The sequence below is a fragment of the Chelonoidis abingdonii genome, chromosome 13 (assembly GCF_003597395.2).
Source record: "Chelonoidis abingdonii isolate Lonesome George chromosome 13, CheloAbing_2.0, whole genome shotgun sequence".
In the NCBI taxonomy this organism is placed as follows: domain Eukaryota; kingdom Metazoa; phylum Chordata; order Testudines; family Testudinidae; genus Chelonoidis; species Chelonoidis abingdonii.
In genome coordinates this window covers 17,710,001-17,725,830 of record NC_133781.1, presented here as the reverse complement: position 1 = coordinate 17,725,830, position 15,830 = coordinate 17,710,001, and the positions used below count along the sequence as shown (strand labels likewise).

Genomic DNA, 15,830 nt, shown 5'->3' with positions numbered 1-15,830 from the left:
TGAGACAGTCCCAGGTCAGTGTTGGAAACGACAGACAGCTACGGCCTCCTCCCAGCCCTAGCCAGCATAGTACCTAGGAGAGCCCACGTGGATTGACTGGTCTTCTGGAGCCCTCTGATTTCCTTAATTATCATGAGCATGTTGGGCATCTGAGCACACGTTGACATGGCCAGGCTTCTCCCATTGCTCCACTGCTTTGGTGATGACTCTTTTCTCCTCTAGCTCTCTTCTCCCAGCACTGCTGTCTTTGTCTCTAGTGATAGGACAGCTGGATCACAAAACAGTTCCCACGGGAGAACCTGTTGTTACAAGTCTAACAATGGCAATGTTTTCATTGTGTTGGCTGCAGGTGTTTTACCCCAAAGAAACCTTCAGTCACCCGTATTGCTTGAACCTGCTGTGTGAGCAGGTAAGTGTATGTGTGTATGTCCCATTCCATCCTCTCTGTTCACTAATCTCTCCAACATGCTGCCTCCTTACCTTCATCATTAATGACATTAGTCCCTCCCCTGTGTCTGTTCAAGCCATGCACCTGCTCTCTCCTCCCTGAGTCTCTAGTTGACATGTAGATTCAGAGACTCCACTGGGCTGATATGTTTGGAGGCTCTCCAATGGAATCCCATCTGCTTTGTTCCTTTGCAGATCATGCAAGACACTTACTCAGAGTCCTGCGTCCGGGTCTCCAAGGAGGAGAGGCGCAAGATGAAAGACTTATTGGGTAACCGGTGGCTTGGTTCTTCCCCATGGCGGGGATGCAGAACTCCTAGCAGGAGCTGTCAATGAACGGGTTACATGGCAGAACCTGGCATGGGTGATGCTGCAGGGAACAGGAGTTGTACTGGCATTAGGCCTGCAGCATTTGTATCTGCAAAGCACCCTGGGAAAATTAACTAATCCTCTTGGCGGCTCTGTGACCCAGAGATGTTTTAATCCCATTGTATAGATGGGGTAAACTGAGGCACAGAGCAGTGACATAGAGTTGCTCTAGGCTGCACCATGAGTTGGAGGCAGAGACTGATTAGAAGTTTGCCCCTCCTGCCTCCTGGCCCCAGGCTGCATCCACTAACCCCATTGCCTCAATGGGAGTTTCATTGGATGGAGCGGGCTTTGAGAGGACGAGTCACATGGGTCTGTGCTGAACCAGACTAGAGTGTCCTTGTCCCAGTGCCTGCCAAGTCAGCAGGGGCGGCTTGGCTTTGGGGATTGTGCTGGTGGGAAGGGGGCTTCAGTGACACGCCGTATGGGCTGGATATTACTTTGAAGAGGGCACGTTCAGACACAGGGGCTTCCTTGGTCTGCAAGAGGCTCCAGCAGGAAGTTAGCTGTGCAGAAGAGGCAGGAGAAGTTCTTACTGTGGGGAAGGCCGAGCTCCACTGGCCCAGACAAGGGTGTCCTGATATTCAGGGCCAACCCCTCCCACTGTGGCTGGGAATAGGGCTGACTGGAGAGCCAGGGACCAGGTGGTCCCATTGTGGTGGCTTTTGGGTAGAGATGGGCTCCAGCTGCAAAATTCACGTCTGGAACCCAATTTCTGAAGGCCTCCAAGTTGAAAGGTGTTAGTAGGGGCCCCTCACTACCTAAGCACAATCAGTATGTGAACCCCTAGCGGAGAGGCTGGGCCATCCCTACCTTCAGTGACGGAGCTTCTGCTTTCTGTTCCTGGCAGCAGAGTTCCAGGTCGGCACGGATGCCACCTCCATTCTAGAGGACGGGATAAAGAAGAGGATTGTGGTGGCTGCTCGGGATAACTGGGCGAACTATTTCTCCCGACTCTTCCCGGTTAAGGTAAGTCTGTCTCTCTCTTCTCCAAACCCCAGATCAGCATCCCCCCCCTCCCCCCGCAAGCTTAGGGGTAGTGGGGGAATCAAACTTCAAACACAGGCCCAGCTCAACATATGCCCCTGGCCCTTTCCTGTATATAACCCTCATTTCCAAACACCCTGCACTGTGGGGTATTAAAAACGCAGATTCTGCAGCTCTGGCCCATTTTGCATCCCTTCCCCTCTATCTGTCGTATGCTCTCCCTATCCGCACGCCCCTCGTCTGTGTCTTGCTTTCCCTCTCCTATCTCTTCTCCTTGTCTGTCTGTCTGCCCCCCTCTGATTCTCATATCTCCCCACCATGCTCTCCTTGCCTACAAGTCAGTTCCCCCAGCATGCCCCTGTCTGTCCCTTGGCCTATTTAGCTCTCACTGACTCGTGTCTCTCAGTCTCTGCCTATCTGCTGTGCCCGTTGGTTGTCAGACTGGTGTAGAAATGTCACCAGAGTGCTGCATTCAGGGGCTGGCAGCACCTTGTCATCTTTACATATGGCAGAAAAGGTCTCCCCAGGTGTATCCTTTCAGGCAAGGCCCATGCTAAATTCTCTGCCAGGGGCCCGTGGTCAGGACCCACCTGTGGGAGGATTTTTCTTTCAGGGGGAAAGAGGAAGTGACATCCAGCTCCTTGGGGTTTCTCACCGGGGAATCCGGCTGCTGAAGATGGCAAAAGCAGCCAGCTTCAGCCCTGAATACCTGAAAATCCTTTGCAGCTACAGGTGAGGGACTGGGCCCAGAGGTGGGTTCAAGGGGAGCCAGCTGCAGGACTTAAATTTGCCCTTAAATTCTTGAAGGGCAGGAGGGCGGGTCTGTTGCCTCATTGTTGGGCTATCAGGCAGTTCTGGCTGTGCCATGTTGTGATGGTGACGTGTAGAACGTGCTTTGCTGTGTCGGCATGTGGAGCTCTGCCCCTTGAGCTGGAGACAGATGGGTGATGCCAAAGGAGGGTCTCTGTTCAGAAGGGGGCGACAGCTTCCCCACCTATGCACTGCCATTTGGAGAGTGTCGCTCAGCCCTTCTAGGGTAATTTTTCTGGGCTGGTCTCATCAATTTTTTAAAGCTGTTAGGTTCCTTTCAGCCCCTCCCCTCCACCCCCACCCTCCCACCTTGTGTTTCGTTTGCAAGGTGAGAATGCCTTTGCCGGGCCTGTTCTCCCGGGGGCAGTTGCACAAGGGATTGTGCTGCTAGTGAAACACTGAACAACCCTTCCTGTTGTTGGTTGCCCCGGTGATACGAGTGTTGGGGGCGTCCCCGGCCCCCCCCGCCCCAGTGCTGGTGGCTGGATCGTGTTCGGCCCTTTTCAGTTTTGCAGACATGCTGTCAGTGGAGCTGAAGGGCAGCAGCAGCCTGGAGTTCTCCCTGAAGAATGAGCAGCTGATCCTGCACTCAGCGAAAGCTCAGCAAGTCAAGGCCATGGTGGAGCTTTTCCTCCGGGAGCTGAAGCAGGTAAGGGAGTGGCTGAGACGCAGCGGTGAGCGTGGGTGGGCCTGGCAGGGCAATGTGCCATACGAGGACTCATCAGTCACAGGAACCAGAGACACAGGCAGCAGCTCCCTCACTGTTCACTTCCCCCACAGGACTCCAACTACGTCATTGCTCTGCGCAGCTACGTCACAGATGACAAGAGCCTCTTGAGCTTCAAAAAGGGCGACCTAATCCAGTTACTGCCCATGCAGGGGCTGGAGCCAGGTGAGAGCATGGATCTGAGCTGGGCAGGACAGGAATCAACCCACAATGGCAGTGTCCAGGGACCCATTGTCCCAGACCTGGATCCCATGCAGGGGGTGTTCTGCTATGCAACATGACATTGCCGGGAAACAGACCCAGGCAAGGGGACCCAGGCACTGAGACTTCACCTTCCCCTGCAGCATGAGGCATGGGTCACTTGCTGGTGGATTCTCTGCTTGAGGTCTTCAAACCACAATTTGAAGACTTCAATAACTCGGACATAGGTTAGGGGTTTTTATAAAAGTGGATGGGTAGGGTTCTGTGGCCTGCTTTGTGCAGGAGGTCAGACTAGATGATCATGTTGGTCCCTTCTGACCTATGAGTCTATGAGACTGCCCCTGCCTAACATCAGAGCCAGCAGACCCCCACATCCTCCTCCCAGCCCCAGCCAACGGGGTGTCAGGGAGATCCTCTAGTGCCCTTCCCAGCATCATCTGCCACCATCTGGAGGGAGCTAAGCAGGTGGGGGCATGCACCATCCTGGCACAGCATGAGAAGAGCAGTCTAGGAATTAGAGCAGGGGAGGAGAGCTCCCCTCTGTGCCCTCCTGCCCAGCACATCCCTGCTCTGTGCCTGTTTCCCCACCCGCGTGGCAGAGATTACTCTGGGGGGGCCCTGAGGCTCTCTGCCATCTGGAAAGCCCTCAGAGGTCCTTGCCAGAAGCACAACCCCTCCTTGCTCTTTGCCTGATGCAGTCATGCTCCTTGTTAGCAACCTATCCCTCTCTTCACCCACCTCTGGCAGGCTGGCAGTTTGGCTCCATTGGTGGCCGCTCCGGCCTCTTCCCCTCCAGCATGGTGCAGCTGGCGGCAGCCCCCGATTACTTCAGCACCCACATGAACAGACAGGAGAGGCTCCAGAAGAGCCTGAAAAGAGACCACCTGGAGACGAGTGTTAGCAGGGAGGTGAGGCCTCCGGTGGGGTGGGGGAGACATGGCTGGGCTCTGAAGTGGTTGTCAGAGGAGGGTCTCCAGAAAGGCAGAGGGAAGAATCCGGGGGAAGGGTCCTGCCAGTGACTGACACCCAGATGGAAGTAGGGATGCACAGGTGAGAGGAAGGATGGTCTAGTGGTTAGGGCACCAGCCTAGGAGTTGGCTCACTTCAGTTCCCTACTCTGCCACAGATTGCCTGTGTGACCTTGGTTGAATTACTTAGTCTCCCTGTGCCTCAGGTTGCGCTCTGAATCATGGGGGTAACAGCACTATCCTGCCTCACAGGGATGTTGAGGATAATGGATTAAAGGCTGTGAGGAGAATAGATGAGTACCTTAGCTAGATCCCTGGAGGGGAGAGGGGAAGACCCACCTGGGGAAAGGAGAGGGTTCTGCAGAGGAGAGCCAGGTGAGCCTCAAGCATGAGACTGGTGGTGGAGAGACCCTTCCTGAGCTAACATTGGGGGCGGGTCCGGTATCTGTCCCCTCAGAGCTCTGTCCCCAGCCTGGCATCGGAAATCACCAGCTCTGCCTTCTCCTCAGACGCCCACCACTACACCATGGTGGAGTTTGCCATGGCACACTTCCGGGAGGCCCTGTCCATGTGAGTAGCCCGGGCCCCTTCTGCCCGTGTGTGTGTGTACACATGCAGGCAGCCCCTGCCTGCGCAGAGCGAGCCGTGGGCATCTCTTGTGCCAAACAAATGTCCCTTCTCTCTAGGCTGGGATGGAAGGGGATGAGTGCGGAGAGGAGTCCAGCTGCCCTGGTCGAGCACACCAAGGTGGGTGTCTTTGGGGGTGGGAGGAAGAAGGTGTGAGTCTGCAGCTGGGACTTCAGCCCAGGGACCCTCCCCCTGCCCCAGACGGGGCGGTGTGTTTATTTTGGGGATGGGTGGTTTGGAGTTGCGGGCTGGAGCCCCTGGGCCTGCAGGATGTATCGACCACCCTGGGATTTCCTGTGGTGCCTGCACTTCCCAGCGAGGCCAGCGTCTCCCCTGCGCTGGTCCCACTCACCTCAGTGCTCTGGCTCTGCAGGTCCCAATCCAGGAGTCCCTGCTTCAGTACTCGGACAGCGAGATGAATGAGCTGGCTACGAAGAGCTTCATGAGTAAGTCACTGCCCTGGGGCATAGAGGGGTGGGTCTGCGAGAGCCTGGAGAGGGGCTGATTTAGACAGTCCCAGTGGCCACACGAAGATGCCTGTTGCTCAGAGGAGGGAAGAATAACCTGGTGGGAAGGGACAGCAGAGGCCCTAGGGCACTTCCACCTCTAACAACCATGTGCTCCGTAAAGCACATCTGTCTGGTGCTCAGTGTGCTTGTGCTGGAGACGAGATTGTGTTCTAGCATCTGGATCCACACCCCTGCCCCCCGGACCACACCAGGAACCACACACCAGGGCTTCATCAGCCCCACCTTCCACCAATCCAGTCCCAGTCTAATGCTGGCTCCTGCATTGCAGCTTTGATGAGGTTCATGGGAGACCAGCCCACCCTCAAGAACCAGGCTGAGATCGATTACATCTATGAGATTCTTCAGGTTCGTGGTCCTCCTGATGGTAATGTGCTGGGGTGCTGAAGGGAATGTGAAGCCAGGAGCTGGGCTCTCCAGCAAACAGGAGTGTGCATGGGCAGAGATCTGGGAACTGGCCTCCTTAGAGGGAGAGGTGGAACCTGTATCAGGGTTGGTGAGACGGAGAACCCAAGATTTCACCTCCTTGGGCATCTCTCCATAAAGATGATGATGGAACAGTCCATTTCCTGCTGGGCCAGATGGCTGCCAGTCCCAGGAAGGCTCAGAGACCAGTGAATGGGAACCCCTGGGTGGATTTTGGTGAGGCCCTGAGGGTCCCTTATGTGTGCTTGGAAGAAGTCACAGGGGCTGGCTCGGAGGTCTGCCCCCTCTGATGCTGGTCTCCCACGTGCAGCTCTGCAAGGAGAAGGAGAACCTGCGCGATGAGGTTTACTGCCAGGTCATCAAGCAGATCACGCAGAATCCCAAGCTGTGAGTACCGAGGGCTTGTCCATGGCAAGAGATGGGTGTGTGCCCAGAGGGGGCTACCTGGCTGAAGGGAGGGACTGGGAGAACACAGGGAGGGCAACCTCCTGGCTGCATGGTTGTGATGCAAGGGGAGAGCTGGCCTTGCAGCCATAAAGAGTGAGGGTGGGAAACCCACACTGACACGAGCTAGGGTGTGTGTGTGTGTGTGAGAGAGAGAGAGAGAGAGAGAGATGGGGGGAATGTTAAGAACATAAGAATGGCCATACTGGGTCAGACCAATGGTCCATCTATCTAGCCTCATATCCTGTCTACCGACAGTGGCCAGTGGCAGGTGCTTCAGAGGGAATGAACCAAATAGGTAAACATCAAGTGATCCATCCCCTGTTGCTCATTCCCAACTTCTGGCAAACAGGCTAGGAACACTTCAGAGCATGGTTTTGCATCCCTGCCTATCCTGGCTAATAGCCATTGATGGACTTATCCTCTATGAACTTATCTAGTTCTTTTTTGAACCCTGTTATAGTCTTGGCCTTCTCAACATCCACTGGCAAGGAGTTCCACAGGTTGACTGTGCACTGTGTGAATACTTCCTTTTGTTTGTTTTAAACCCGCTGCTTATTAATTTTGTTTGGTGACCCCTAGTTATTGTGTTGTGAGGAATAAATACAGTAACACTTCCTCATTTACTTTCTCTACACCCATCATGATTTTATAGATCTCTATCGTATCCCTCCTTAGTTGTCTCTTTTCCAAGCTGAAAAGTCCCAGTCTTATTAATCTCTCCTCATACGGAAGCTGTTCCTTACCCTCTAGTCATTTTTTGTTGCGTTTTCTGAACGTTTTCCGATTCCAATATATCTTTTTTTGAGATGGGGTGACCACATCTGCGCGCAGTATTCCAGATGTGGACTTACCATGGATTTATATAGAGGCAATATATTTTCTGCCTATTATCTATCCCTTTCTTAATCATTCCCAACATTCTGTTTGCTTTTTGGACTGCCGCTGCACATTGAATGGATGTTTTCAGAGAACTATCCACAATGACTGCAAGATCTTTCTTGCGTGGTAACAGCTAATTTAAACCCCATCATTTGATATGTCTAGTTGGGATTATGCTTTCCAATGTGCATAACTATGCATTTATCAACACTGAATATCATCTGCCATTTTGTTGCCCAGTCACCTTAATGTTGATTAAGGAGCAGGGGCAGAGAGTCACTTTTCAACTATTTCATCAGTGAGTGCAATGCAGGAACATTGGACCTGAGATTCTCCTCTCTTATGCTGGTGTATACCAGGAGTAAATCCCCTGCAGTCCGTGAAGTTACCCTGGTGTAAACTTGGTGGGCCCCGCTACAGAGCAGTAATTGCCTGGCATGTGCATTACCATAGGCCGTGCAGTTTATCAGGGCACCTTGTGGATGTCCATAAGCATGCCCAGCTCCCTGCGTGTGCACCCCATCTGCCCATCATGGCTATGACTCTGAAGAAGTTAAACAGTAACTATGGGTTGGGGTTAGTCACTCATGGAACAATGCTCGTCTGTCTCAGCTGCTGAGGTGTATTTGCACTGACAGAGGATTTGCCCTGGTGATTTGATGAGTCCCAATTGCCTCTATATTGAGCTCCCTGATAAGCTGCTGATGGCTCTGAGATGCCCTTGCATTCCTGTGGCTGCTGCAGCGGTTCCAGTTATTGGTGCGCGTTCTTGTGCCTTACCTCAGCCCTTCCTGGGGATAGACGCGTTTGGCTCTCCTCCAGAGACTGCTGATCCAAGGTGAATGGCAGCTATCACTGCCCCCAGCCGTCCCTGTCCTCCTGCAGCACCAGGTCTGAGAGCTCCCTGGGGCAGAGCCTGTCTCTTGGTCCCAAGGTTTTGTCGATGCAGGCTTTGTACTGGGAAAACTGCCAGGTGTGGGGAGAATTTCTACTGAAATAGTTATACGGGTACAAGTCCTACTGCAGATGCAGGTATAAAGGGGGTTAGACCACAGCAGCCTATTCCTGATCAGGAAGGGGGTCATGTCTCCTCCTTTACACCACTATAACTGCATTCACTCTAGGGTGACTGTACCGGTATAACTCCACTGGTATCCCTGAAGTAGTACAATGTGTGTGTAGACAAGGTCTGTGTGTGCAGGTACAGCGCCCAGCACAACACGGTGCTGATACCTGAGCGGGGCCCCGGTGTGACTGTGGTGCAGGTCCCTGACATGGATCCAGTTCACCTGGCAGCTGCTGAGTTTCCTTTTTCTGCTGAAATCATTGAGAAAACAGTCTCATGCTGTTTTCTGTTCTGTTCGGGTTCTTGTACCTTCCTCGGCACTGGGGTCCAGCCACGTGTTAAGCCATGTGACTGACCTCCATCCCGGGTGGTTTGCTCTCTGTCCCTGGGGGGAGAACTGTGTGTGCAGTGAAGGGTTTTGTTTTCACTGTGGGTTTTCTCTCCCTCCATCAATCCCTTCCCCTCCTCCTTCTCCAGCCAGGCATCCATGTTGTTAGACATCCCTGTGCTATCTGAGCAGTGGAGTAGTTTTCAACTGAAGCCCCTTCCTGAAGGACACACCATTTTCTCTCTCTCTCTCTTTCTCTCCCCCCCACCCCCCCATCTCCTGCCAAATCCTGAGATTCACTTAAAACTCATGAGATTGTAAAGAATAATCCCTGGTGGGTTCCCTCTATCAGCCTTCCAGTGCTGGAGCCTTTAGGGGTCAAGTTTTCGAGCTTTCTCTCTGCAGCCAGGAGGGCTAGACATGTCATTGTATTGCAAATGAAAGATGAGCTCCTCCCCGGATCTCATGGCTCCAGGAGCTGGAGCTTTAAGAAAACGCCCAAATATTACAGGACTCATGATAAAATTGTGAATTGGTGATGTTGGTTTTAGTTCTTTTCAACCCCCTCCCTCCACCCGAGGGTGTCCCTCCCCCCGGTGTGAGAGTTTCTCCCCAAGCCTCCCTCACTACCGTACCTGGCGATCCAATGTCCTCTGTTTCTCTGTGCCCTGCAGGGAAAGCTGTATCCATGGCTGGCGGCTCCTGAGCCTGCTCACTGGCTTCTTCCTTCCCTCCAACATCTTGATGCCATACGCCACTAAATTCCTGCAGCAAGCCAGCGCCGATCCAGCCAGCACCCAAGGTACTGGCTGCTTCCCAGCTCCTGCTCTTTGCACCAGCGGCGGGGTGGGGAGGGGCGATCTGGTTAGACCTCCCTCTCCCCAAGAAAGCAGCTGTCCTGGGAGCGCTGGGGAGTTGATGGAGCACTTGGGTTACTGGAGGGCAGTGTTTGAAAAGTATCCCTTAGCACAAAGCAGGTGGCTGCTGGGGGCTCTGCCTGGATGGGTGGGTCTGGACAGATCACTCATTGCCAGGGGCCCAATCCAGTTCCCTTTGAAGTCAGTGTGGCCTGTGATCTGGTTGGAACCGTACCCGTGGGCTGAGGGCCGGTCAGGCTGCTCTGTCACTTGAGCCATCAGCCGGCTGGGTGGAGGGATCTGAGGAGCTTGGGGTGACAGTTTCATAAGAACACAAGGAATAGAGGAGGCAGCTGGTTCTCCTCTCTCCCCTGCAACCTCCTGTGCTCCGATTGTCCCCTGCCAATCCCAGCAGGTCGCAGAGAGGCCTGTGCTGCCCTGGCTGGATTTCTGTTGGGAAGGGCTTAGGTGTGTCTTTCACTAGAGCAGAGGCCTTGATCTGGGTCTGGTGCCTGCGGGCTGACCTGGCCCAGGGGGATTAGCTGCTCAGCCCTTCCTCTTCCTCGGCTTGTAGCATCTCTCTCTTTCCCACAGATCTAGCCAGGACCTGCTATGGCAACCTGCGGAAGATGATCATGTACGGTGGCCGCCGGCACCTTCCCTTCCGCGTGGAGATGGAAGCACTCCTGGTACTTGGCAGGGGGAGGCGCGGGGTGTCTGGGGCACGCAGGGTGCGGGTGGCTTGGGTGCCATGGGACATGAGTGGAGGGTGCTGGGTGTGGGAGGTGAGTGGTTGGGGTGGAGATGGTGCAGCGCAGGGCAGAGTGGGCACTGTGGGGGTTGTACGGGTTTACTGCCACCTTTCTAGCTGACCCTGTGCTTTCCCTGGGCAGAAGGGGCGTGGCTCCCGCCGGATGGTGATCGTCCTGCCCGGGGCCCTGGAATACACCACCAAAATCAGGACATTCACTGTGAGTTCCCTGCCCCCGGCACTCCCGTTTGGTCCGGGCTCTAGGGCATTGGGGAGACGGGCAGCGTTACACAGCCACGTGGGTGAGTCCAGCCTAGTGCTCCCGGGAAGAGCTGAGCCAGGAGATGATTCCAGCCCTGGGACTTGGTTGGCTCCTTGCTGTGTCGCCTGGCACTGGTTCCCTCCTGTGATGTGACAGCACCAGCACAACTCACAAGTGTCTGCCCCATGCCAGGAGCACCCCCGGGGCCCTGCGCCCCCCCCGTGCCGGGAGTGCTGGGCGGCCCCCTTGGGGCCCTGCACCCCCCCGTGCCGGGAGTGCTGGGTGGCCCCCGGGGCCCTGCGCCCCCCTGTGCTGGGAGTGCTGGGCGGCCCTGCGCCCCCCCATGCCGGGAGTGCTGGGCAACCCCCTTGGGGCCCTGCATCCCCCTGTGCCGGGAGTGCTGGGCGTCCCCGTGGCCCCCCGTGGCGGGAGTGCTGGGCGTCCTCCCTGTGGCGGGAGTGCTGGGCGGCCCTGTGTCCCCCCCGTGCCGGGAGTGCTGGGCAACCCCCTTGGGGCCCTGTGTCCCCCCCATGCTAGGAGTGCTGGGTGGGCCCTGCGGCCATCTCGTGCCGGGAGTGCTGGGCAGCCTTGCATCCCCCCCGTGCTGGGAGTGTTGGGCAGCCAGGAGTGCTGGGCGGCCCCCTTGGGGCCCTGTGTCCCCCCCATGCTGGGAGTGCTGGGCGGCCAGGAGTGCTGGGCGACCCCCTTGGGGCCCTCTGTGCCCCCCTGTGCCAGGAGTGCTGGGCAGCCCCCTTGGGGCCCTGTGTCCCCTCCATGCCGGGAGTGCTGGGCGGCCCCCTTGGGGCCCTGCAGCCATCTCGTGCTGGGAGTGCTGGGCGGCCCCTTTGGGGCCCTGTGTCCCCCCCGTGCTGGGAGTGCTGGGCGTCCCCCTTGGGGCCCTGTGTCCCCCCGGTGCTGGGAGTGCTGGGCGGCCCCCTTGGGGCCCTGTGTCCCCACTGTGCCGGGAGTGCTGGGCAGCCCCCTTGGGGCCCTGTGTCCCCCCCGTGCCGGGAGTGCTGGACAGGTCTTGGGACCTCTGCTGGGAGGCCCCTCAGCCATGTGTCTGCACAATGGCTCATTAGCAGAGAACTGTCATTACTTCCCCTCCAGAACTGCGGGGACAGGGGAACCCCATCCTCATTGGGCTGGGCTTGGCTTGTAAGTTACCTGGCTGCTCCCAGAGCCCTGCCCAGGGCAAAGGTGCTTTGAGCTTTCTGGACTCAGTGGTGAATCGGAATCATCCCCTGTGAATCAGTGTCAGGGCTTTTCAAGGGCTGATTCACTGAACAAGCAAACGTTCCCAGCTGCTGCCCCTTTGGGGTAGGGATAGAGAAACCACCAGCCCAGAGGCCGGCTGTCATGTCTGTGCCCAGACCCTGTCTTTGGGTTTTGCTGTGTCACTCTCCACTCCCCATCACGCCTGCCCTGTAGCAGGAAATGAGGCCAGCAGCATCTGCTCGTCCTTTGGAAGGGGGTTTGCCCGGTCCCAAGGGTAAAAACCGCCCATCTCCTTCCCTGGCTGCAGGTGGCTGCGGAAGTGGTGCAGGAGATCTGTGAGCAGATGGGGATCAATGAGCAGGAGGAGATCCAGGAATTCGCGCTCTTCGTCAGCAAGAACGACGGCAAGTAAAGGGACAGTGTTTACGTTGTCCTGGGGTAGAGTCAGATCCCTGCAGAGTTACCTGATGTGGGGCTTGGGCTCAGCTGGGAACCTCTCTGACCTCTCTCCCTCCCACAGGGCTCCAGACCTGCAGGTTGCTGAAATCAGCTGGGGTAGGGCAGAGTGAGCCAGGCCAGCCCGCCCTAGAGGCAGCTCTGAGATGCATTGTGAGGAGGGGGTATGGCTTGGCCTCTTCCCCCTCCCCTTTGTGGGTGCTTCCTCCTGGGGCTGCTAGCAGGAAGCAGTCTCTGAGCTTCAGATAACACAGGGCTGGACCTGTGCCTGGCCTGTCAGCTCCTTCTCCCCACGTGCTGGTGTTGGGCCCTGTTGTGATGCTGCTGCGCACGAGGCTGCACCTGTTAGCGTTTGCTGCAAGTGGCCGCTTTCTAAATGCAGTGTCTCCAGCATCATGGCTGCTGCTTCCCTTCCCCCACGAGAGCTGGGGAAGTTCCCTTAACTGATGGCACCTTCCTGCTTGGGGTTCCCTGGTTTATGACACCTACCCCCAAGGGCTGGGGGACTCTTGTCCAGTAGTCTATGTTGCTTGCTCCTGAAGCTGGTCCTCCCCTTGAATGACTGGTGGCTAGTGCTGTTTGATGCTGGGGGACTGTGTGGGGGTGAAGAGGCCCCCTGGTGGGTTGCAGGTGGCTGGGGTCACTTGCCCTCCCGGAGTTGCTCTGAGGTGGTGACAGGACTGTGCATGTACAGGGAAGTTGGTGAGGCCAGTGCGCCAGTATGAATACATCCATGACTACCTGCTGGAGGACAGCTCCGTGATCCTGGATTTACGCCGGCTCTCCTGGAAGACACCCCTGCACTTCGAGAACGAGATTTATATCAGCGTTCACTACAGCCAGGTAACTTCCGGAGTCAGCACCATCTGCACGAGCTCCCTGAGGCCCACCAGCCACAGAGCAGAGTCCAGGGGCACTGTGCATTCTGCTAAGGGGCTTCTCCAAAGAGCAAACCACATGCTGCGAACTGCCCCGAGGGTCTCACACAGGTATCATCCATGCAGCCCAGTATCCCATTTCCAGGAGTGGCCAATAGCTAATGCTTGATCCAAAGATGGCAGCCCCTGTGTCCTCCCAGGCAGTAAAGCAGTGGAGGAGGCAGCCAGCTTCTGGACTGAAGCATGAGATCTGGGTTGGTTTTTGTTTCAGTTTGTGTGGCTGCTACTGTTCTTAACACTCCCATCACTGTCTGATCCTCCTTGGTGCCTGTCCCCTCTCTCACATCTCCCCCTGGGGAAGAGCCCAGGACTCACCCCAGCCCTGTGCGTGGGGCAGCCACCTTTACAGGCTGTCAGGATGCTGTTTGCAGCTGTATGGGCTAAATCCAGTGTCTAGGTATCAGTGAGCAGACCCCTCCTGCTTCCTCCTCCTTCACTTCCCCTGCTTGGAGGAAGCTGCGCCAGAGATCCCCGTCCCATTTGGGTGGCTCACGTGCAGCGCTGTGGGGTCTATGAAGCAGTGTGGAAAGAAGAGGTTAAAGGGTGCAGTGGAGGTAGCTAGGTGAATGACAGGGAGCCCAAAGGTTGATCATGGGGTCTGTATTGTACCCAGAACATGCCCCACTAGTGAGCTCCTGGTGCCTTTTGGCTGAGTAACCAAGAGGGGCCCTCACCCTGCTGTCCTGGGCCGAGGCTGGAGCTTGTGGCCTGGCATCCAGTTAGAGCTGGGCTGTGAGGACAAGCAGAGCTCTTTGTATTGGGTTCCTGCTGTCTGTGGCTATTTGCATCTGCCAGAATGGGGCTGGGAGCTAGGCATCTGCTCTGGTGCTCTCTCAGTAGAACACCCTGCAGTGCAGATTCCAGGCCTGTGCCGCGGGAGGCCATCCAGGCCAGTTCTTAGCAGCTGGCAAGCTTCCCCTGTGCTGTGGTTGCTCTCAGGTGCAGCAGGATTATCTGAAAGGGAAGCTCTTGCTGAACTACAACAGTGAACTGGAGAAGCAGGTGGGCACCATGGCCCTTTTCCAACACTGGGCCAGAGGACTGGGCTCCCCACCATCCAAGTAAGTCTGTCTCTGTGGGGTTTCCAGAGGAACCCAGGGGTGGCCAGCCTGGACCCAAGCAGTGTTATAGGAATCCAGAGTCCTGTCTTGATGCTTCAAAGCAAGATGCAAGAAACCCTGCAGTGGATAATTATGGAATAACCTGGCTGTATGGGAAGTTCCTTCCTGACTCAGGCACTTGGTGGCTGGCTCACGCTTGGAAGCATGAGGGTTTACATCCCTCTTACACTCTTAACCGATCTGTGAATAGTCTCAATAGCCACGTAACATCTTTAAAAAAAAAAATTCTGTTAAGCTCTTATCACTGGTCCTTTGTGGCAGAAAGTCCTGCAAGGTTACAATGACTTGAGTACTACGGGTTTCCTCTGATCTGGTTTAAACTCATTGCCTTTCAATTTTATTGAATGTTCCCTTGTTCTCTCTCATTAGGGTGAAATTTTCACTAACATTAGGCACCATATTTAGGCATCTAATAAATATGGATGAAGGTTGCCTAAAGGAGGCTGCAGGGGACAAAGGGCACGGAGACAAAGATTCCCTCCACCAGCTGTGAGCTTCATTTGCAGGCTTCCTTACAGTGTCCTTGGACCCTGTGTAGAATGGAGTGGTGTTGGCAGAGGTGGAAGCATCTTTGAAATTCCCATGAGCCAGCGCTGGTGGAGATGAACCATCCTGGCTCTGGGGTACTAGGTGGTCCGGAATGTCTGCTTGAGGGGGATGCCGTAAAGGCCCTCCAGTAAGCCCAGGAGGGGCGTGAGGTGTAAAGTGCTATTTGGTTTAGGGGGTGGGTGGCCCCAGAGCCCCCACTGGCTAGCTATAAAACACCATATAGTTCTATTGCAATGCTGCAACCTTCATTCAAATAGTGCTAGTTGTCTTTGGGAAGTAAATTATTTCACTGGGCACCGGCTTGCCCGTCACTGGTGTGTGCGTTTCTTTCCTGTTGAAGTTGGATGTCCCCATTGTTTCGTCTGTGTCTAACTCAAGCATAACTTAGTTCACCTACCCCATCCCTGCCCCTAGAAACTGCTCTCATGTCCTCTTGATGCTCTCAGCTAGTCCTGGGTGCTTCTTCTCTACTAACCCCGCATGGAAGTGAGTTAAGGCATGTCTAAGTGAACACTTACTGCCCAGCACACCGGGGAGCAACTGTACAGCACTGCAGCCGGCCGCGCACTAATGGCATATGCGGAGCCTGCTGATGCGCACTCCCTGTTCCCTAGTGCTCGGCCCCCCAGCTTGCCATGCAGGCATGTCCTTATGTACTCTGCTTGTCTGGTTAGTCAGGAGTTGATGGACTACACCCCAACGCCTGTGCTCCAGCTCATCAACCCACAGGCTCTCCAAAGCCAAGTCAACCAGCTGCTGGAAACCATGAAGCCACTTGGACAGCAGGAGGCAAAAATCCAGTTTGTAGGTGAGGCAACTGTGGACAGGGGCCCCTGGGAGAGGAAAGGGAAGAGCCCCTAGCACTGCTC

At 55.6% G+C, this 15,830-nt stretch overlaps 1 protein-coding gene across 1 annotated transcript in view; it reads left to right on the top strand.

Annotated features, from left to right (window-relative positions):
* MYO15B (myosin XVB) overlaps window positions 1–15,830 on the top strand; it is an 82,531-nt gene that overhangs the window by 63,422 nt on the left and 3,279 nt on the right. The window contains 19 exon segments of the mRNA XM_075072062.1: window positions 350–409; window positions 643–718; window positions 1,667–1,785; window positions 2,417–2,535; window positions 3,121–3,262; window positions 3,394–3,505; window positions 4,289–4,449; window positions 4,967–5,079; window positions 5,196–5,256; window positions 5,510–5,582; window positions 5,935–6,011; window positions 6,400–6,476; window positions 9,484–9,611; window positions 10,261–10,355; window positions 10,560–10,637; window positions 12,205–12,305; window positions 13,028–13,196; window positions 14,231–14,352; window positions 15,636–15,769. Coding sequence (XP_074928163.1) covers window positions 350–409; window positions 643–718; window positions 1,667–1,785; window positions 2,417–2,535; window positions 3,121–3,262; window positions 3,394–3,505; window positions 4,289–4,449; window positions 4,967–5,079; window positions 5,196–5,256; window positions 5,510–5,582; window positions 5,935–6,011; window positions 6,400–6,476; window positions 9,484–9,611; window positions 10,261–10,355; window positions 10,560–10,637; window positions 12,205–12,305; window positions 13,028–13,196; window positions 14,231–14,352; window positions 15,636–15,769 — 2,017 coding nt within the window.